Raw genomic sequence first — 23,867 nt, 5'->3', positions numbered from 1 at the left:
ACAGGGCTGTAAAGGTCAGCCGAGGTCTCTCGCAGTGCTCTGTTTCTGCATCCAGAGGAGCTGAGGTCTTCCTGAGCTTTCAGGGACAGTGGACCGGCTTGTGTGTGCTCTTAAATTCCATGCCTGTTTCATGTTCTGTGAGGCACAGAGAGCTGCAGAGAGCCTCTAATCTATCCCTGGAGGTTCCTGGTGCAGATAGATGGGTCTCGGCAGCTTCAGCTTTCCCTGTCTCTTCAGTCACTTGCTCATAGTCCAAGACTCTATGAGCTTAAATGGTCTTGGTCACATTGATTAACAATTGGTCTTATGCTTATACAACTGATGCTAATAAATACCTATACATGAAATTAGTTATTACCCTGTCAACATGCTCATGTGGGGCTCAAATGGGTGAAACGTGGGTTCCAGGTGGGCATAGACGTGGGTGTTGTTACTCTGACCCAGTTGAGCTTTCTAAATTGACCTCATCGTTACAGCCCACCATGGTCCCATCCAGGCCCCATGTGCAGTGTACACAGATAGGGCCATGTGTAACCCCTCTTGGTCCCATCCCTGAACCTGGTGTGACCCTGGGTATCCCTATATAAGTCAGGTCAACATGGAAACCATGGACAGAACTTTCTGGTTCCCAGTTGGGCCTCGGGTAAGCATCTTAATGGCCCTGTTTATTAGAAACCGTTCTCCTTTCTCTGTAGGGTCGCATTACTGGGCTCACTGGAGTTATGGATTTCATGGACAACGGATCCAACTCGCATGTTCAGTTCGAGATTTTGGGCACCAGCTTCAGCGAGACCTTCGGAAAAGACATAAAACGGGTATGTTGAACTATCCAAGAACACCAAGAAGAAAAAGTTAGCTGTCAAAAAGCAAGGACCTCAAAACTTCTTGGATATGGATCAGTGGAGGGCTGAGCAGTCCAAGAAGTAGACCACAAACTTTACTGAAGAAAGAACTTAAAGGTTCTGGCTTGAATTCCTTTATGAACCCTTGTGCTGATACGTTTCACCTTTCATGAGGACAACCATTGTGCTCTGTGCTCCATCGATGGAGCTACCTTCAAAATATATTAGTGATGAAGTTCTTGTGATCATCTTTCTTTAGCACCACATGCTAAACTTCTTTAGCGAGCAATGCTATATAGCTGCAGGGTACAGACTTCAACCGGATTGAAGGTAGCTGTTACTGAGCATATTGAGTTAAATGATCTACCAGCACTGGTAGGAATGATCTAGTCGTATCCTTAGGAAGTTTGAAGTCAACTGTTGGTGCTGTTGGACTACTGCCCTCTCTTGCCTGTTCTAGCAGGGGTGAGCAAACAGCATTGAAGGGCATAGTGGTCCAGGGTAAGCTCACAATGCAACAAAGGCTTTAAGACAGATATCATGCTGTATCAACGGTTCTTATTGAGAAGGTGGAGGTACGTGTCCTCTTTCCGCGAGACTCCAGGTTTCTGACTAGTAGGGCTCCCTACAGGACTCTTGTTGAGGCTTAAGATTTTGAAGAGCTGGCAGAATTAGTGTTTAGATTAGGTGGCTCAGGTGCAGGCTGACGTTTTTGAAGAAACACAGTTAAGGGTGACTTCTGTTTTGTTACCTGGCGAGCTGGGTGGCTAAGCCCATTGAGAGGCACCTTCCATGAATCTCAATCTGTTCTTTCATATTTTTTTCCTCAGCTACTTTGTGTGCACTTTTGTTTTTGTTTCCAGCACAGCTTTGGGTCCCATCTATCATTTAAAAAAAAAGAAGAAGAGTAATGTAAATTACAGGAGAGCGAACTGAAGCAGTCCACTGGTAATGAAGATTTAATCACCCAGCATCCCAACTTGAATTATGAACCCAGCATATCGCATTATGGCCGTTAGGATCCTGAGAGCTATGGCCATTTAGATCGCGCGCACACATACAGACACACTCTCTCCCACAGGGGCACCAGCATCCCCTCATACACTCGCCACATTTATTAGCTGTAATGAAAGGCAAAGACAGCTAATGGCACGTCAAGTGCACTCAGCCTCGTTGTTGTTCATTATTAGAGGCCCGGCCCCACCAGCGCCTCCCAACAAGACATTAATCCAGCCAACTCCATCCCCACTCGCTATGGAGACAAATGAGTACCGCGGCTGTTTATTTGACATATGTCATGATTCTAAAGCACAGACACATTCACTACATCTCCTGGCTAAATTAGAAGCCTTTCGCTGGGGGTTGGGGGTGGTGAGGGGGTTGGGGGAGGGTGTTGCAAGGCTGGAAACTTCTGCCCGGCTGTGAGCAGATATCTGCAGTGGCTCGGGCTGTCTGTCTTCATGTGTTATCCTCTCTTGTCTTATCTCAATCTGCAATCTCTCCAGCTTACTTGCAGGGACCTTCTTCCTGCCCTGGCACTTTTCTCTGAGCGCCGTTCCTCAGCAGACAGTGTGGCTCGCAGATTAAACGTAATGGAGATGGAGGTGTTATTTTCTCTTCTCAGTTCTCCTTATAGGCAGACTGCCTTTTTTGGGGTTTTTTAATCTTTGCGCTTAGCGCTCTGGGTAGCCTCCATTTCTCAGGAGACGACACGGATGTATGCTCTGCTATGGAGCCACTGCTGTGGAATCAGCCTTCCTATTTCTGGAAATACATCAGCTCTCTTTCACTGAATCAAACAAGTGCAGAGATGTAATGAGGTGGAAGTTACATGCGTACCCAATCAGACAGGCAGTCTGCACTGGAAAAATAAATAAATAAATAAAATGTAGCCAATCAGACGGTGTCACTACAAAACCGCCAGTCTCCCAGTCGGATTCGCTGTCTAGATCAGCTGAGTTTTCTGATGTAAACTACCCCCAATCAGACGTGTGTCACACAATCGTACACAGCAATGTTCAAACTTTGCCAAATCAGGCATAGTCAATCAGACACAAAACTACCCAGTCAGACACACTCTCTGCTGTAATCCCTACAACTGCAACCAGTCAGATGCAGTGTAGCTGTGCCCAATCAGATGGGCTTTCTGCTATAAACTAACCAATCAGGCAAGCTCTCTGCTGTGAATGTTATCCAGTCCAAATTGTATTGAATCAGACTCAAGTATTCAACTCTAACAAATCAGACGATCTGTATGGGGTAAACTGTATCCAATCAGACAAATCTCTGCTGCTTTCAATTGGAGGATACTAGAAATGATATCAAACTGGACTGGCCCTCACTGAACTGTGCCCAATTAGACAAGCTATATACAGCAAGCTCTACCCAATGAGATCAGCTCTCTAAAGTAACAGACAGTGTTACATCAGACAGTGGTGACTCAGCGGTTAGAGCGCCAAGCTATTGATGACAGGGTTTAGGGTTTGATACCCGGGCTCAACAAGCTGCCACTGTTGGGCTCTTGAGCAAGGCCCTTCACCCTCTCAGCTCCCCGGGCACTGGAGTTGGCTGACCACTGCTCTGTGTGTGAGTGTGTGTGTGTGTGTGTGTGTGTGTTCACTACCACAGAAGGGTCAAATGTAGAGGACACATTTCGCTGTACATGGTACATTGACAAGTATTTGCACTTTTATCAGACAGGCTGTACCCAATCAGAGCAGCTCTGTGTAGTGATCTGTCTTCAATCAGACCAGCTCTCTGCTGTAAACTCCTTCCAATTGGAGGATTCTACGAAACTGAGATTGGAATGCCTTTCATTGAACTGTAGCCAATCAGACAAGCTTTATACAGTGAACTCTGTAAATCAGTCAGACAGCTGGCTCAGATCAGACAAGCTATATGCTTTAAACTGTCTGCTGTAAACTGCATCCAACTCGACATCTTTGCAAAACTGTACTGCATCGGATCGGCTCTGTAAGTCCAATCAGAGGAGGTATGTGACATAACCCATTCAGAGAGGCTCAATGGACTGTTGAGATCTGCAGTGCCCAGTCTGACGAGCTCTTTGATGAAGACTCATATGGGTACTCTGCAGTAAACCACTTACGGATAAATCTGCAGTGAATTGCTCAAATAAACCCTCTGCTTTAAACGTTATAATAAGTGAAACTTATGGCAGGTATTTATTGGTTCAGGCTGTAGTCCTACCTTCTTCATGCCACTTCTCTTCTAAATACACCCTGCTGACCAACAGCCAGTTTCATCAACAAACCTGTAGTTGCTCAAACTGGGCTGTTTTACTCGGAACAGAAGCCATGTGTAGCACATACCCCTGTTGCTGATGTTTATAGGAAATAATTGGGGAACTGTGCCGAGCTATGCTGGCTCAGAGAGGGACAGCAGCATCTGAGCACTCTGCATCCTCCCTGCCCGACCATTAACCTTCCTGTACGGTTACGGTCCTGTTGAGAGGGGCTGATAAGTGGACTCATAATTACCCTAATTTATCTCACTTCTGAAAAAGATGCCAGCTCACAGCTCAACGCACTTTCATGTGACAGAGCCCCCGTTACTTTATTTATAGACAAAGAGGGTTTTTTATATACTGTATCCTCGTGGTGATGGAGTGAGCAGTAATTACTCGCAAAATGGGTCAACATAAGAGCGCGGCGCAAGCGGCGTGGCTATGTAAATTGATTGTGAGTCAGTTCTGAGCTCAGAAGTGATTAGTTCGACCTCTTCGAATCAGACTGCTGGGCCAGGATAGCAACTGCAAAGCGCCGGCAAACATATTGTGGAGTTTCAGAAGGAAGCCAACCAGAGCACAGAACAGCTTGTCGGACGACTCCAGGTAATCGTCTCCCAGATGTCAGGCAAGTGGATGACATTTGTTGTTCGCCTTTTTAATGAGCTGTTCCTTTACCTCTCGACTGTCTCTGAGATCCATAATGCAGTTTGTCTTCAAGGGAGCAAACGATGAAGAGAAGAGATGGCGGAAGCTATTGTCAGCTAGCATTAGCTTTTAGCCTACCGCAGATTCATGAGCAACTTCAGTTTTTAAATTTGAGCTCCTTGGGCTTCTGGGGACACTGGCCCAGGAAAAGCCACGGCCATGAGGCCTCGTTCGCGTAGCAACCCATATTTCCATAACTAGCGGAGTCTGGAGGTGATCCCAGGTGTCTACAATCTTGTAATCAGTCAGCGGGCCTATATATAGGGCTACAAGTAGTCACTGTGCTGTTTGGTGACATGGTGTATACCACACTCAACATGGACCAGAGGAAGCGAAGGAAAGAGTTGTCTCAGAAGGTTAGAAAGAAAATTATGTTAAACATAAATGACAAGCATGTTAATGGTAAAGGTTATAAGACCATCTCCAAGCAACTTGATGTTCCAGTGACTACAGTTGCACATATTATTCAGAAATTTAAGATCTATGGGACGTGGACATGGCTGCAGGAGGACAATTGATGACAAATCAAAGAGACGGATAATATGAATGGTAACAAAAGAGCCCAGAAAAACTTCTAAAGAGATTAAAGGTGAACTTTAAGATTGCACCATCCATCGTTGTTTGTGCCAAAGTGGACTATATCGGAGATGACCAAGGAGGACACCATTGTTGAAAACAAATTCTTATTGAAGCATATCAAGAAAAGAACACTGTCCTTACTGTGAAACATGGAGGAGGCTCTGTTATGTTCTAGGGCTGCTTTGCTGCATCTGGCACAGGGTGTCTTGAATCTGTGCAGAGTACAATGAAATCTCAAGACTATCAAAGGATTCTAGGGAGAAATGTGCTGCCCAGTGTCAGAAAGCTTGGTCTCAGTCGCAGGTCATGGGTCTTGAAACAGGATAATGACCCAAAACACACAGCTAAAAACACCCAGGAATGGCTAAGAGGAAAACATTGGACTATTCTGAAGTGGAAAAGACACCCTTCAAACCTGAGACAACTGAAGCAGTTTGCTCATGAGGAGTGGGCCAAAATACCTGCTGAGAGGTGCAGAAGTCTCATTGACAGTTACAGGAATCATTTGATTGCAGTGATTACCTTGAAAAGTTGTGCAACAAAATATTAAGGTAAGGGTACCATAATTTCTGTCCAGGCCTGTTTCATGAGTTTATTTTTTAAAATAATTCTGTTGAAGCATGGTTGAAAAGCAATGTCTGACTTTCATTGGTTAATTTTCATAGCATTTTTATTTATTATTACTTCTGTCAGATTCAAGTTATTTCTGTGACCATTGTGGGTTTTTCTTTCATTAACCAATGGGTACCAACAATTTTGCCTATGTGTGTATACTGAACTCTCATTATTCAACATTACCAAAAAGAAAAAAGCAGTTTTCTCAAATAGGACAACTTTGAATATGGACTTATGGGTGCTCTGACACATTGCATGTCCCTGATTGGATCACAGTTGGGCCTGTTGGGCGGAATTTCTTTGCAGCTGACAGCGTGATCAAGTTGGACACATTGGATTCACATGAGCTGGAGGCATTTCCATCTGCAGAAAGCAGTCCTTCATAGAGCTGCTTGAAATGTGCTTGGAGTTGTCGGGACGTACCCAAGCTTAGATAAGCACACTGAGCCTGGGTTTGGTCCCAGACACATTTTGACAGAGGGTTTTTTTTCTATAACAATAAGTGCCTAGATCCTCTCTGTATATTAAATTAGGGGGATGGAGAGTAGAACACAGAATCACAGATGGCTCTTTTTTGGCATATGATGAATATTCTGCCATTTGGCTCCGTTTTCTAGCTTTTCCTTGCAGTCACAGGAAAAGGGCATGAGGCATTATTGATTTTTTTGGGTCAGAGTAATTACTGACATTTATTTTTGTTCTTTTTGTCTTTTTCTGCAAACTGAATAAAGATCCTGCCCTGATTTAATGTGTTATGTTGCTATGCAGTTGCTGTGGTATTCCAGGTTGATAGGACAATGCAGTGGCATTGCTAAGTGGGTACAATAGTAGAAAGGTGTTTCTTGGTGGTTGCTAGGGTGATTGCTGTGCAGTTGCTTTAGTATTCCAGATGATTCCAGGTAAGGTATATCAGGTAATTGATAGGACAATGCAATGGCATTGCTAAGTGGGTCCTATGGTGGTATAAAGGTGTGTCTTGGTGGTTGCTAGGGTGATTGCTGTGCAGTTGCTTTAGTATTCCAGATGATTCCAGGTAAGGTATATTAGGTAAGTAATAGGACAATGCAGTGGCGTTGCTAAGTGGGTCCTATGGTGGTATAAAGGTGTTTCTTGGTGGTTGCAGGGGTGATTGCTATGTAATTGCTGTGGTATTCCAGGTGATGGCTTAGCTTTTCCTAGGGTTTTGTTGTGTTATACCAGGTAACTGATAGGGCAATTCAGTGGCATTGCTAAGTGGGTCCTATGGTGGTAGTAAAGGGTTTCTTGGTGGTTGCTAGGATGATTGCTATGCAGTTACTGTGGTATTCACTCTTTTGGGTGTAGCATGGCCGACCATACAATCAAACTGCCACAGAGAAGGAGGTGTTATTACCCTCTAGGCTTCACCTATCTTAAAAGAGATTTACATGTGACACATTCCACAGGTAGGAGTCTTGCCCAGGGACTGTTACTGGTGTAGTGTGGTCTGCTTGCCAAACCAGCCAATTGAACTCTAGTCTGTCATGGGAAGGCAGTGTTGTTGTCCACTATTCTACGCTACAACACAATGTCCAATCAAGGGCCGTACAAGACACAGTATAACATCATAGAATATACCATATCTTTTTGCTTATCCTTTGAGCTACATGAGCCACCCTATTTAGTTCCTCTGAGTCTGTGTTCAGGTTACCCATCCATCAAGTCCTCCATATCATTTGTCACAGTAGCACAAAAAGTTTGGCGTGAAGAGGAAAAATCTGACAGTGCCTGATGCATTGGCACCCTGCGCTCTCGGCCCCAGGGCTCTTCCAGATCATCACTCCAAGTCAACGGTTGTTCGTGAGAAACGGGACAGGCCGCCGTATCGCGCTTAACCCTGCAGCTTCCAAGCGCTGACCTCTGCTCAGAGTACGCTAGTAAAAGATGGCCAGCTGGATCACAGGGCAGTGCGGCAGGCAGATGATTGGTCCATTGGCTTTTATAGATCATATGCTTCTGACAGGCGGTAGCTCTTATGGATTTCTGCTCAAAGTCTTTTGACGAATAGGAATGGAGCGCTTTATCAAACAAGCAGCTCTTAGAAGAAGAGGCCGGGAGGAAGATCAGAGCAGACTGTGGAACAAAAGTCAGTCAGTCGATTCGAGAAGGTCTTCATCTGAGTGCTTTACCACGCATAAAATATGATCTTCTGGATCTTCGGGAGTTGGAGAAAGAGAGTTGTATGTTTATATGCGATAGCACAGAGGATGCTAATTTCATTAGACAAACCTAGCAATTAGCAGAGCATAAAAGCAATTTGCTAGGTCACTTCCACTGTGAGAAATTGCTTTATGACGTCCGTAGCTCATAGCTGTGCTTTAATAAAGAGAACAGCAATAAAAGCCAGGCGAGAGATTGCTGCTTGTGGCGTTTTCCGGGCTTTGGATGCCAGATTTGTCTCAGTTTTGGGAAGCGACGCTGCTGTACCTCAATAAAAGAAAGCCGTTGTGTCTGCAATTTGTCTTTAGATATTTTCACTTTACATTTGCTTTGGCTGCAGCTCAGTAAGAAAATTAGAGGGTTTTTTTTATCAGTGGTTTCTGCCAGTGCCTTTCATGTATGTAATCAAGATACCCCTGGTGGGCAGAAATTATTGAAGACTTGCCTGGATATTATGCGCTAGAGAAATGAAATTCTGAGGCCAGGGGCAGGTGTGTCTCCCAGACTTTATGATGGTCACAGGAACCCAGCATGCTAGAAAACTGTTCATGTAGTTGAGCAGATTCAAGATTCGAGTAGCACATGTTTTTGGTTAGCAACATCATCTGTAAATCTCAAGCCTGACTATGAAGATGAAAAATGGAAAGCATGATCAGAGTAAAGGTGAGGAAGGAAACTGTACCAGCATGCTCTGGAGCTGTTTTACATTACACAAAGTGGGTGGATTAATCAAGAAGAAACACTACCTTAGAATTTGCCAGCATTCCCCTAAACCAGCAGCTATCCCAGGGGTGGGCAATCTGGGTCCTGGTGTAGCTGATGGTTTAAGGGTAATGCTGATAGTTTCTGAGAAAAATGTGAACACCTAATTGTGTCCAAAGATCAGGGGATGGCAATGGGGGCTGGAGTCCAGCACTGTTTGCTGATTTTCCTGCTCTAATGGACTGCATTCCGTTTACCTCGGAAGGCTGGGCTGGGAATGTCCTCAGGCTTGAGTTGACTAATTCTTCACAACTGGTTTGACAATGCTTTACTGGTGTTTTATGGTCAATCTAACTAAAATATGTCCCAGGTTAGCAGTTAGACAATGCTGAGTGTATGGCTGAGTTAACCAGATGCAAATAAATACAAATGCTAAAAAACTGTATAACACTACTGCTTTTATTACTGCCGATGTGCGTTGTGGCCATCTTGAATTTTTAACTCTGGGTTGGTGAGGCTTTCCTGACTTTCCAAGTAGGAAATCTGCATTGTGGGGGTGTTCCAGTTGAATTTTCCCTACTCGGAATTTGGGGGAAATCCGACACCCCAGCATAATAAACCTAGCAATTAACAAGTGGGCTGAAGTAGGTCTTCTTGACCAGGAAAAGCACAGGTATACTGACCTGTTGTCCACCCCTGAGCAAGATGGTTGATCCAACAGGTTAACACATTGTAGCATGGTATGGCGTGCTTGCCTGGCTGGGGAATCAAACCCCAGCCTTTCTGTCCCAAGAAATTTCTAAAAGTGCTGGTGTGACTAAAAGATCAAAAACATGCATAAAGCTGGTAAGCTTCCCAGCTTGGAACAACATTGAACTGTGTTGAATTACCTGTGTTTGCATCAGTTTACCAGTCAATTTAGCAAACCTCCAGCTTACCCCTCAGTATGTTTCAATCAATCCCTCCTGTGGGGTAAGTTGTCATGTCTGCTTTTGGCAGAGTGAGTGTAAACAAAGTTCACATAGTTCATTTTTCTATCCTCATTACCTTTAAGCGGTATACCGAGCCCGCAGGGCCTGCATGCTTCAATTACACGTCTTGGCCTCAGAGCTAACAAGACAGCTACTTACATCATGCGTACATGTGCTGCATTCAAATGAGGTGCTCTTCATTGTTAATCTGTGTCATTATTATGAGCTGGAGATTAAGCCTCATTATGCTCTGTTTCTGGAGGTGATTTCACACAGAGCCTAATCTTCTCAATCAGATCGTCCATGTCAAATGCAGGCCACATGTTCAGTATCATGATGCCGAGAAGTGGGTATTGATTTCCTTGACATGGATCTCTTTAATGGGTTAAATGTAAGCTAATTAAACTCCCAGCTTGATCCGTTTAAAAGGACTTTAAAAGGGCTCCTATCCTCACACGTGACCCGTGAGCCATAGCGAACCGCATTACATGCTATTTTTGCAGAGTAAAGTATTTTATTAAATAAACAAAATTTCAAGATCAGGTTGACTTAATACTGTATATTATGCATAAAATGGAATAGGGAAAAAATGGTTGGGCTGAACAACCCTGTAAAAATACCCCAGCAAAATGAGCAAATGGACTCATTTTTACAATGTGGTGTTGGACTGATTCCCAATGCCATGGTGTTGCGCCATTCAAGTTCCTATTAAGTCTAAGCTAAGGCTTGATGTGGTTCTGGAAAACCAGACCTGGGATTTGCTACAGTCGGAAAACTACACATTGCTTTGGATGGTGAAATCCTGATACAGCACCCTGTGTTTTGCACTTAGTACTTAGCACTCTTTTATCAAGCCAAGCTCACTAACGTGGCACGGCCAGCAGGAAGAGGTGTCAGTCTTGGGCGTCCCAGACTGCTTTCGCTCTTTTGCAATTAGACTGCCTGTCATGTCACTGAGAAGAAAAGACAAGAGAACAATGGAAAGCAGGCGCAACTAAAACAAGGGAAGGAGCGAGTTAGCGGACGGCAGCAGTTTTGAGAGCAAGCCTCCAGCTTTGCAGGATAGAACAGGCTACATTTTCCAGACATCCAGAGGGACAGAGGCTTTCTTTGAAGTGCAAGGTTTTGTAGTCTGTTTTCCATGGTGATTTTGGTTTTTAAAAAACACGTCCTTGCATAAAAGAGCACAGCTTCGGTTACAGAGTTGTATCACTCCTCATTCATAACCCGAGATGCAAGATGATGAGAAATTATTTCTGTGCTTCTCAAAGTGTTCTAAATATTATAAGTTGTAAACACGATTTGATTCATTATCATTTTATAAAGTGTAGAAGATATTAGTTTATGAACAATTTCAGTAAACACTTCTATACACTAGAAGATAAGATTTAGCTAATAAATAACCTAAAATAACACTGTATTAGTCCATAAACAACTTTAATCAGTATTCATATACACTAGAATAGGAGATATTCGTAAGCAACCTAAATGCTCCTTCATGCTAGAAAAGGATATTTAGATCCTCAAATAATGTTTGTTTAGAGTAGGATATATTTGTGCATTGGCAATATCAATAAACACTTCTATACACTGGAATATGATATTAGTTTATAACCACCCTATTAAAACTTCACTAAAATATGAGATTTTAATCCATAAACATCCTCAATAAACACTCATATACACTGGAATATGAGGTATTAGTTCATTACCACCCACAATAAACACTTATATACATGAGAATAGGAGATATTAATCCATAAACACCACAATAAACACTTTTATACACTAGAATATGAGAAAGGGCCACTATACATGTGTGTATATGTTAGAATGAGTAGTTATGAGTGTTATTTCTCTTAAAGTTGTTCATGGACTAAAGTCTCCTACAGATGGACAGGGTGAGATTACATTGGACGCAACAGCAGAGGGTGGAGCCAGGAACAAGAAACTGTGACTTTTAGTTTAGAGTTGCAGAAATGGTCAGGTTTTGAGTTATAAAGTAACAGCAAAAAGATAAATAACCTACCTGTGTTTCTCTTGCAGTTAGCCACATGGGACTCGGTACATGGCCTCAACGGAAGCTTAAAGGAGAGCCGGATTGAGAATGGCATGCAAGGGGTGACTGTGAAAGTGGTGACCCTGCTGGTGAGAGACTCAGTTTTATTATTTACGGTGAATCTGTCTGTTTGGTTTGCCCCAGAGAACAGGGCCTGTCTGAGTACATAATTCTTTCCTTCAAAATTTTCTTCAAATTTGAACGAAAAAGAAAGATGGTTGGCATAATTGGCCTCTGTTTGCCCAAGATGTCTGGCGTAATTATAAAGGACATAGGCTGGCAGGGAAAAAAACAAACCACAGTAAATGAACATGATGTCTTCTCTCCCAAGGAGGATCCGTTTGTCATGGTGGCGGAAAACATTCTCGGGCAGCCCAAGAAGTACAAAGGCTTCTCCATCGATGTGTTGGATGCCTTGGCCAAGATCCTGGGATTCAAATATGACATCTACCAGGTGGCAGACAGCAAGTATGGCTCGCAGCTTTCCAATGGCTCGTGGAACGGGATGATAGGGGAACTGATCAACAAGGCGAGTTCTTAAGGCTGACTTCAGTGGAAAGGGAGGCCATCTGACAAGCACCCCCCCCCCCCAAGTCTTTTACGCTTTGGTTTATCAAGTGCAAAAGTGAATGTGGAATTAGTCGTGAACGAGTGTAGCTTTCTGGTACCCCTCTGTTTGTTCTTGCATGCATTATGAGATGTCAATTAGCCATGTAGAGAATATGTCTGTAGGGTTCCAGACCTCAATTTGGCATGGAAATCACTGAGGGTAATTAGAAATTCATGCTTAACGTAGCTGATGCCCCTTCTGTCTAATTAATTAGGAATCCTTAAACCGAGACCGGCCTCCCCGGTGCCGCCAGGACTGCCGGAAATCCCAGTAGACCTCCAGGCTCCTCTCATCTCTCTGACTGGCACGAATCAAATGTGTTTCTGTTTCTGCAGAGGGCCGATCTGGCCGTGTCAGCTATCACCATCACGCCCGAGCGGGAGAACGTGGTGGACTTCAGCAAGCGCTACATGGACTACTCAGTGGGAATCCTGATGCGCAAGCCTGAGGAGAAGATCAACATCTTTTCACTGTTCGCCCCCTTCGACCTCGCAGTCTGGGCTTGCATCGCTGCAGCCATCCCCGTGGTTGGAGTCCTAATCTTCTTGCTGACCCGGATGCAGTCCCTGCGGTCCCAGACCCCTCCAGGACCTCACCAGCCTCCGTCTATGTCCAGCTCCTTGCATAGTGCTATATGGATCGTGTACGGTGCCTTCGTGCAGCAAGGTAAGTTTGTCCGACTGGCGGTAGTTCCTCTCCTCCAGGTTCAGAGGCACCTTCATCAGGGTCATGTCAGCTTAGCGTCCATCTCGGTGCCACCGCGATGTCAGGGAGTGTTTTGACTCAGGGAGATGACAGCTCTGCCAGGCAATTTCAGATGCTTTCTTGAAGGGTTCCCTCTCCTTCCAAACAATTACGGCACTCAAACCAGAAGGTCAAGACAGATAAGTGTACTTTACATGTTCATTAAGGATAAGTTTCTTAATGATAATTAAAGCAATATCCCTGCTGTTTACTTTGCAGAGTGCCAATCTGGCTGGGCCTGCTTTTATTTTGACACTGTAGGCCCAGTGGTTCTAGCATTCCAGCTCTAGGTGCCATAGCATTGTGGTCTGGTCCTGGGCAAGGTACATATGTGTGGAGCAGTCTGATGGCATTTAATGCATGTTAACTGCACGGGAGCGTGCTGGAGGTGTCTTTGAGTGGGGAAAGATAGGGTGCACTGGGTCCGTTCCAAGCCAGACAAAATGCGGTAAAACGACTAGCTCAGCAAGTATGGTCTGACGTTCCAGCTGCATCTATTACTTTCTGGCACACGGCCGCCGAGCGCCTTTATGCCAAACAGCCAGTGATTAAATCAGGGGAGGCGCTGTCCCATTAGTCCTTAGCTTGCCACCATCTCGGCTCACAGAGGATACATAGGTACACAATGAGGCACAAAGAAGCTCCCTGCATCTAACTCAAGGCAAGTTTTCGACGTTTATCCTTTTACTGAACTCAGTTTGACAGTCGGAATTAAAAAAACTGAGCTGGATAACAAGCTCCGAATAGCTCCTGTGTTTTACCCTTCACAGCAGTTGTTCCATCTTACTCGGAAGACAGAGGTTACCTGTGTGCAACTGCATAGTTTCGTTTTGCGAATTATTCACGGGCACGTTGTCTGGGGTGCAATTATCATATTTTAATTTTTAAATTCCTTTCTGAAGGGGCTTTCCCTTACCATTGTTACTTGTGGGGTTTCACCAAGGGAGTTCAGGGCCAGGATTATGTACAGATCTTCTGCGTGTGATGGAAATTAGTTCAGCGAAATTGAAAACTATGCAATTTCATCGAACTTGGGTTCACTGGAACCAACAGAATTGAAGATATCATATCATGATTCATTACTGAACCAAAATGTAGGCCACGGTCTGGTTTAATAGAGTTAGTAGGGAACGCTCAGGATGTTCTAGACCTTCAGAGACGGGTATATAATTTCTAAAACCAAAAGATCCAGAGATCAATGAAAGCCCAATGGAAAACTGTCCTATCTGCATGGTATCCAAAACAGCCAAACAAGTTTTTCATATGGTTAGGTTTTCCGGAGCTGGACTGAAGATCTTACAAGTTAGATTAACCATCAACACAGTTTACATTATGATATCTAGAGTGAGGGACAAACGTCATGAGGCAAACTTCTACTAGACGTTCTAGATATGTTACTGTAGTCCAGAGCTCTTTACTGAAAGAGTCGCTGTTACCCACTGCATTCAAGATTAGCTAAACTGTCGCTGTTGTGCAAAAACCTCAAATCTACAAAAGAGAAACTTTACAGGAGAGTGAAGAAACCTTCTCAACCTTTGATGGAAGTCAATAGAAAAAGGTTTTATTCTAGGTCATTTGGAGCATTTCTATTGGTCCATTCTTCACAAATTATTTGCATCACAACTGTGACTAAACCAAAAACAACTGAAAAAAATAACTGTGGTAACCTTCTAGAGATGTGTGTGATACACACCTTCAGACCTCCTGTCCACTGCATGTTGTGATCGCAGGAGCAGTTGGCTAGCAATGAACAGAAGTTCCTATAACACAAACACCAACAGTTAGCAAAGAATGTGCATATTGACACAGTATGCTATCCGTCCTCCTCCAGGTGGAGACTCAGTGGTGGGCTCAGTGGCCTTGCGGATTGTGATGGGCAGCTGGTGGCTCTTCACCCTAATCGTGTGCTCTTCCTACACGGCCAACCTGGCGGCCTACCTCACTGTGTCGCGCATGGACAACACCATACGGTAGGTCCCCCACCCCCACCTGACTTAGGCGGTTAACAGCACCTCTAGGATGGGGAATGTCCCTTGGAGTATATTGCCCTAAAGTATTGATCAGCTTAATCAGAAAGCCACAATGTTGTAAATAGTACCTGCTAGCTATAGTGACCATTAGCCATTAGCTAAAACATTGTCAGCATTTTGAGCCTTTTTAAGGGAGAAGTTTGTGTGTACATTTTGCAGTGTGAAACTTTTGCTTCTGTAGATTAATCCTTAGTCTTACCAGAGGTGGCAAATCTTGGTCTAGAAAGGTGGATTTTTACTTTATGGTCCTGGATTTGCCACATCTGGTAGAAATAGATATATTTTCTACCAGTACATGCTTAAACACTTCCCCCAACCCGCTCAAACTTCAGAAACAATTTGGGTGACCACTGATTTCTAGTTTTTGTTAGCTGCTTTAGCTCATAGCTCCATCGCTAAACTAAAGAAGCAAAATTTGGCTGCCAAACATGTCTTGTCTAATTGAGAACATATAGGCTAAGTGGAAAACTGTGTAAATTAGATTACTACAGTGACTGAGTCCTCGACTAGTCAACCTGCCCCCTTAGAAGACTCCCAGTTTTGTGCTACAACCAACTGTTTTGCTGTTGAAAACATTTAATTTCTCCTCGGTTTTCTTCAAAAATATGGTTTAATTTTACAGTAACTGGACATTGTTCTTAAGGGGGACTTCTTCCCTCATCATCTCCCATGCAGAAGCACACCTGAACCAGCTATTGCTAGTCCAGCTATTTATGGCCTGTTCATTGGGAGCTTGCAACTAGACCTCTACATGGTGTTGAGACCTGCTGAGCAGAATAAAAGTCTGAGCCTGTGGATTTCTCAGAGGCTCCGGGGAGGTATCTGACACAAGTGTGCCCTGCTCAGGCACTAGCCACCACATGAAACTGTCTACAGGACCTTCTTTAATGCTGTTATCAGAGCAGTTTCCGGGGTTTATGGCTTTTAAAGTTCCTGAAAAGTACATGAACATTAGTTATTGTGCTGTATCCACACGTCCAGTGTTTGAAACGAGTCAGGGCTGAAAAACACGCTGCTCTGAGTGGGCCGCTCCTCTAATGCGGCTTACACAAAGGGATTTCTGCGAGTTAGCTTTATCCTTCATGGTAATTTAAGCTCAGGTCCTTCCAGGGTCTTAATTACTTAATTAATTCTGGTTTTGACAAGGCTTACAGTTTCACACTGCTGTTGGAGGTGAACGGAAATGTGAATATAATTAAAGCCATACATTTATAGCCTCTCGCCGGGCTATTTATTCATTTATTTGCATCTAAAATTACTTGCTTTTATGTCTGTGTTCATTCACGTTTAGTGTCACAAATGATGTGTGTGTGTGTGTGTGTGTGTGTGTGCTTTAATGCGTCCCTGGCAGCATTTATTTTTTCATATTTTTTTTATTTAGTCTAATGTAGTTTTAGTCTTTCTCCAATGAAAAAGCCTTCTTTTTGTTTGGCAAATTTTTCACTTTTTCTTCCAATTTGGTACTGCTAATTAACCTCTCCGTTCTTAACCCCCCCTAGCACTAGCAATTCTCCCCACACTAGGAGGTTAAGGCTTTAACACACGTCTCCTCTGATACATGCAAAGCCAGCCTCTTTCCAAACTACTGCCGATGCCGCAGTGCTAGACAGCCAACACACAAATCACAGGGTCCCCAGGACAACCCTCACATCAGCTAACAGACACCTGTGCCACTCAGCATTGCTTAAGAGTGATGAGGGGAGAGAGAGCGCCATCTATTCACCTGGAGAAAGCATGGCCAGTTGTGCTTGCTCAGACTCCAACTGCTGATGGCAAAGCAGCATTGCTCAGGATTCATACTCGCAACCCCTGGGCTGTAGGAAAGTGCCTTCAACACCAGTTAAATTTTCTAGGTATCAGAGCTGTCACGCAAAACTTTGCATGGTTTTCCCTTTTTGGCATAACGTTCTTAACCATTGGTGAATAGAGCAATAGAAATGCTCCAAAATGACTCGGAATGAAACCTCTTTTACATTAACTTCCACTGAAAATTAAGAAAGTTTTTAACTTTCTTCTCCTGTGAAGTTTTAATTTGCTCTTTTGGCGATTCAAGGTTTTTGTATTGTAATTTTATAATTATAATATCATAATCATATTTAGAATAACAATTGTGTTTTGTATATGTACACACAGTGGCATGCAATAGTTTGAACATCCCTGGTCAAAATATTTGTTACTGTAAAGATGACAATTTCTAAAAGGCCAGAACTCAAAAAGGGAAAAAGGTCCAAGGTAAATGCTTGGGCACCCTGCATGGTCAGTACTTAGTACCACCCCCTTTGGTGGGTTTCACAGCTTGTAAACCATTTTTGTAGCATAATGTTTGGGGGATTTCACCCATGCCTCCTGCAGAAGACCCCTAGTTCAGTTTCAGTTCAGATTCTTGTGTTGTGTATGTTAGGTGGAGGGATACATTTGTAGAACCAGTGCTACTTCCACATATCTAGGCTTTCCTTATTCTCCCAGTAGGCTAAGATAGGGGCAAAAAGTCCTCTTGCCACAGCTTTTTAGAATGGTGCCTCCTGATTATTTTACTATTCTGTTGTTAAACTGGACCTTTCTTCATCAGGGTGTTCTGCAATATTAAACTGTGCATAGTGCTAATTCTGCATTCGTGCAGAGTCCTTTTTTCCCCACTTCGCTGTCTGGGATGTTTGGGTCGTTCTGCAGCCCAGACGGTGCTCCTCTCTCCAGCCGTTCTCCTGTTTTATTGATGGAGGTGCTGTTTTGGAGAACGGGCCCCAGGGCAGCCTAATCATGCTGCTTGCCACGATTTGAGAAAGTGTAGGAGCGATCCTGTCAGGCATACTGAACAGTTAAAAAATTCAGTGTTTATGCCAGGTATTACCAGTCAAAGTGTATCTGGGAGACAGGATAGTCAGTGGACAACCATAAGTTCAGAGCTATGAGTCCCCCCCCCCTCCCAAGCGATGCCTTGAATGTCCCTATCGAAGTCTATCTTGGAAGAAAATGCAGTCTACAGTAGAGTTTTAAAAGTCACAATGGACTTAAATGCTGCCAGTTATTGACAAGGAGTAAAGAATGCTCTGCTGTGTAGCAAAGAAGTAATGGTAAGTGGTACACACACACACACACACACACACACACTTAAGTACATTCCATTTACTTAATGCCTAATTAATACCACTAGCACACATTGGACACAGTAGCACATATTAATCACATTGCTTTTAAAGTAGTCCCATGCTTCTTTATCAAGCCTTGTGTTAACCAGACCTAAACCAGCTTTACTAATCCAAAATAATCCCATAGTTCTATACCAGGTGACATATTAACTAGACCTATACACAGCTATGTGATCTATGTGTATATATTGGTAATTTATCTACATTTTGCATCTGAATGTCTTGTTATCCCTTTGCTGCAGTGACACTGTAAATTTTCATACTGTGTGACTAATTAAGGATTATCTTATCTTATCTTATAGTTCTATAACAAGAGTCCTGATCCTTAGTTCGATATAGTCATCCTGTTATCCAGATTTAAATCATCTTTATTAATCTCCAAATAATTCCTGAATTCTAAACCAAGTGTCCTGTTAACCATTCCTATCATGGCTTTGTTCATCTCCAAAATATTCTTATTGTTTTATATAGGTGTTTTGTTATTAGCTTCACTAATCTCCAAAATAATCCCATAGTTTTATACCAGGTGTCCTGTTAAGAAGATCTACACGGTTTTATTGAATATAATTTTATTGTATTGGGAAAAAAAATAACCCCATAGTTCTACATAAGTGTCCTGTTATCCAGACCTAAGACATCTTTATTAGTCTCCAAGATAATCCCATTGTTCTATACAACCTAACAAGACCCAAACTTGCCTTAAAATCTTAAAAATCTCTAAATAATCCCATAACTCTATATCAACTGTTCTCTTAACCAGACTTTAACAGAGCTTCACTGATCTCCAAAGTAGTTCCCTAGCTCTATACCAAGTGTCCTGTTAACCAGACCTAAATCAGCCTTAAAAACATCCAAATAATCCCAAAGCTCTACAAAATGCCCAGTTAATCAAACCTGAACCAACTTTATTAATCCCCCAAATAAACCACCACTTATATATGAACTGGACCCAATCTCCCTGATTCCTTTTCTGCCTATTTTATCTCTACTGGGCATGTTTTTAGATGGCTGTTCCATTTTCTGTTAAGATGAGGTGCAGTGCCTTGTTTGTTGCTTTTTGTCTGACTTTGTTTCATGTCCTGTTGATCAATGCTGTATGAGTCAGACCTCGCTGTCTGTTACCTCCAAATCAAAGTCTGGACACGACACAAGCAGGCCTGGAGAATGTGTGATTGTGCCTGGCCTGGATTCTGCTCATCAAGAGTTGAGCAGTGGGACCTGAACCCAAAGCAATTTCCCTCAGAGTCTGAGTGGAATCTGATGGGTTACATAACTTAGAGTCTGGTTCACATAAAACCACAGACAAATGCATCAATGCTACTGGAACCTGATCCAGACCTTGACTATCCTATATATAGCCCACCCTTGTACCCTTGCACCCACCTGTAATCTTAACGACTCCCTACAACTACCCTATACATAACCACCCCATTCACATACTCCTAATCATAACTACTCTAGCATATCCCAACTTTAACTAACCTATACATAACATAAACCTTCCCCTAATACTAACTACCCTACATATACCTTACACCTCTACTTTCCCCTGACCTTAGCTAACCTATACACTAACCGCAACTACTCTACACATAACCTATCCCTATCTTTAAACCTTAACCACCCTACATATGGTCCTTATAATACCTCTTCCTTCACCCACCCCTAAACTTAGTTAACCTATGTACAACCTACCCCTACCTCTAACCTTAACTACCCTACCCATACACCTACCTCCAACTGTAACTGTTATATACATCTATACATGACCTACCACTATACCTACCTCTCATTTAAAAAATCACTTTTTCGTGTCCGCATACATTTGAGTATTTGAGTGCCTACTTTTTTTCATATAGCCCCATCTGAAAAGCTCCACCCATTACCTTTAAGAAAGCAGGCTGTGGGGGGTGCAGGTCTTTGGGCTCCTTTGAAAACATACACAACAGAAAATACAAATAGACCGCATCATGAGTATAGATCAGTCCTGATTTGAGTAACTGAAAACCTATGGACAGAATGGCAGGCACAGCAGACTACAGCTGAGAGACAAAATGTGAGCTCAAGGTGAAGTAAACATTGATCCTCGTGGTATTCTGACCAAAGGATGTCTCCGATTTTATTAAGAACCCAAGGAACTGTTTGATGTGTGGAACACGGGGTATAATATGTCACCTTCAACTACCTTAGTTACCTGTCCCTAGCCTTAACTACCCATAACATGATCTATCCCTTCATTTACCCTTAAATTTAAGTGCTATACACACTCCCTACCACTACATCTACTGCTGATCTCAATTACCCTACACATCAGGCCCACATGGCATGTTTGTGTATGAGATATTCTTCTTTCCTGCATGGAGAGCACCTTTACCAAACTTAAACTGAGATCAATTCAGGCTTAATGAGCACTTTAAGCTGTCACTATGTTGGAAACTCTGATGAATCATCATCTCCGAAGACAGGTCCCATATTGGAGCACTTACCTTGATTCTGCTGTCCAATTCAGCTAAGAAGCACACTATAAGTAGTCAGTCTAGTGCTTTAAATGACATCTAGCAGTGGAAATAAATGCTAGCTGCATTTTCCATGTTCTATTTGCATTTAACGCCACTTATTTTCATTACACAAACCTGACAAAACACATCAGACGAGGAGGCCGCTGCTAATGAAGCGCTAATTACCGTGTATACTTCAAATGGAAATGGAAAATAGGCTTTTTTGCAATGTGTGTGTCATGTACCTGCCATCCGGATGTGACAGCCCTCTGTGAAGGTAAAAAAGAAAACTGGAACTCATTACCGGCTCAAACTCAATCTTTCGTGGGTGAGTTTGGCAGATGTCAGATAGTGTCATCTTGATCTTTGGAGCTTTGACTTTATGGCCTTTGTGTTTGATACTGTGAGGCCACTGTGTGCTGTAGCCTTTCTGTGGCTGCAGTCACTTTACTATGCTTATATAAAATCTTCATGTTGTGCATAGCCCTTTTATCTCTGGTTCCACACACCTCCAAAGCCTAAACGCCTTGACCTTCCTACCAGTGCTTCCTTAGGACTTGTTTTATTATTTTGGCCAAGAGTACAAGTTGGTAAACAAGCAAATTCTCACAGTAAAGGTTCTAACAGGATGGGGTCTTAAGATACGAGTTTACCACAGTGTCCCAGTGTCTCACTACTTGAAGTGCAAGCTGCTGATGTTAGTTGTACTCCAGTCGCACTGAGCAACACTATGTAGCAATTTGACCTTTATTCAGCAGCTTTGGCATCTATTTCATTGCCACTCCCGGCTGGAGCATTGCTATTGCACTACAGAACTTTTGTGACGCTGCACTACGAAATTCTCCAGAACTGTGTAATGCTGCATAACCTGAGTCATATTAGTGTAAAATAATGCAGCATTACTCTACCACCTCAATCCACAAGCTACTTTACCTTCAGATGCAGCTTCTGGATTTCTTAGCTTGTCAACAAATGCATGTGTACAACTGTCCATGAGTGGAAGCTCAAAGCACAATTTGTATTTACAGTAGTTGTGTAAATGTGAATTACAGTCCTCAACTGTAGGGGCCCCAAGAGCAAAACATACATAATACGTAATAAGTTCTCGAGACTTCCAAATGAAGTTCTCTAGACCTAATTTGGAACACACCCCAAAGACTTGACTCATACCACACCGAAGACCGAAGGCTCAGATCACATCCCACACACTCAAGATATGACTCGGACTACATCCAAAAGACTTGAACCTTGACTCAGATCCGACCCCACACACTCAAGACTTGACTTGGACCCGCACCCCAGAGACTCAAGACTTGACCTGCACTCACTCTCCAGAGACTTAAGACTTGACTTTCACTGACAAATAGTGACTCGAGACTTGACTGACACTCAGACAGATCCCAGACATGAGTTGACACAGACTTGCGTCCAGAACCTGGAGACTTCACTTAAACTCCTGCTCCAGAGACTTCAGAGTTGACTTCATCACAGAGACAAACACTTGACTCAGACTCCTAGAAAGCAATTTTCTCACTAAATTCAAATTTCAACCCTCATAAATTTTGGTGAAACTGTTTTCAAAACTGACTTGACTTCAGTAAATCTGTAAAGCATGATAGACCTTGTTTGTTGTTTTTCTGTTTGCAATAGTGTCCAAAAATTCCTGCTAAAAGGGGATTCCTGATAAGGTTATTCCAGCTTGGAATACAGATATTAAACTCTTTAAGATAAGATAGGATAAGATAAGATTTTAATAGGGTTTTGGAATTTGCAAAAAGCAAAATCTAATTCAAGAGCTTTTCTCTAGATGGAACTATGTAGGTCTACCCTCGTGGGGACAGAAAATAGAAAGCTGCTTTTGCATAAATCAAAACAACTCAAGTTCTGGCTACTTGCCATCCGACAATCCCACCCACATTTCTTTCCTTCTCCTTGTTGAAAATGAGTGGGACATACACCATTAAACTAAAGGTTTACCCATGTCTCCATCTCTATTTTTTGTACAGGACTTTTCAGGACTTGGCGAGACAGATGGACTTGGATTATGGGACAGTGCGGGACTCAGCTGTGTACGACTACTTCCGAGCCAAAGGCACCAACCCCCTGGAGCAAGACAGCACTTACGCTGAGCTGTGGAGGACTATCAGCAAGAACAATGGCCAAGATTACTCTGTGTCTAGCCCCTCAGAGGGCATCCGCAAGGTATGCTTCATGGTCTGAAAGAACCACCAATAGAACCATCATATGGTTCTACTGGTGATGTTTGATGGACCTTGATGGATGTCAACTGCAAATGGTTCATACTGGTTTAACATAATTTGAGAGTGGCATGCAAAAGTTTGGGCACCCCTGGTCAAAATATTTTACTGTGAATAGTCGACTTCAGTCACCACCCTCCAACACCAAAGGGCCATGGCCTTCATACCAGTGCTTCCTGAGGACTTGATCCTTCTAATGGATATACTTAATAGAGTCTTAGGAGAGTCTTTCGGTCTTTGTTTGGGGGATATTGCTCATTGCTCATCTCCTTGCAAAATGTTCTAGTTCAGTTTAAATCTTCCATCTTGCTCTTTTTGAATGCCTATACCCAGATTTTCACATTACATTTAGGTCAGGGTGGTGAGGGACATAGCAAAACCTTCAACTTAGATCTCCTGAGGTAGTCTATTGTGGATTTTGAGGTGTGTTAGATCATTATCCTGCATTATCAGCCGTTTCTGTTAACTGCTATTTGCTACCGACACAAGTGTTGACCATAAAAACTCAAATCTGAGAGAGCGAAGTCGAGCGACTGCTTGTTTGTCAACAAACACATACGCCGTTCTTCTAAACAAACAAGTTTGGCTCTTTCTTTGTGACTTAAAACCTAGAGCAGCATGTTAACTCAGCCAATTAGAGAGATTTATCTTCAGGCCGGTTAATCTCCACAGATGCAGGGCTA

At 43.0% G+C, this 23,867-nt stretch overlaps 1 protein-coding gene across 3 annotated transcripts in view; it reads left to right on the top strand.

Annotated features, from left to right (window-relative positions):
* grid1b (glutamate receptor, ionotropic, delta 1b) overlaps positions 1–23,867 on the top strand; it is a 352,786-nt gene that overhangs the window by 309,967 nt on the left and 18,952 nt on the right. For all 3 annotated transcript variants that reach the window (XM_072666603.1, XM_072666604.1, XM_072666605.1), the window contains exons 8-13: positions 696–815; positions 11,886–11,987; positions 12,230–12,427; positions 12,844–13,174; positions 15,084–15,222; positions 22,933–23,128. In XM_072666603.1, coding sequence (XP_072522704.1) covers positions 696–815; positions 11,886–11,987; positions 12,230–12,427; positions 12,844–13,174; positions 15,084–15,222; positions 22,933–23,128 — 1,086 coding nt within the window. The remainder of the gene's footprint in view (positions 1–695; positions 816–11,885; positions 11,988–12,229; positions 12,428–12,843; positions 13,175–15,083; positions 15,223–22,932; positions 23,129–23,867) is intronic.

This window comes from Salminus brasiliensis, chromosome 22, assembly GCF_030463535.1.
Source record: "Salminus brasiliensis chromosome 22, fSalBra1.hap2, whole genome shotgun sequence".
NCBI lineage: Eukaryota > Metazoa > Chordata > Actinopteri > Characiformes > Bryconidae > Salminus > Salminus brasiliensis.
Note: the sequence above shows the minus strand (reverse complement) of the source record. Positions and strands in the feature narration are given on the sequence as shown.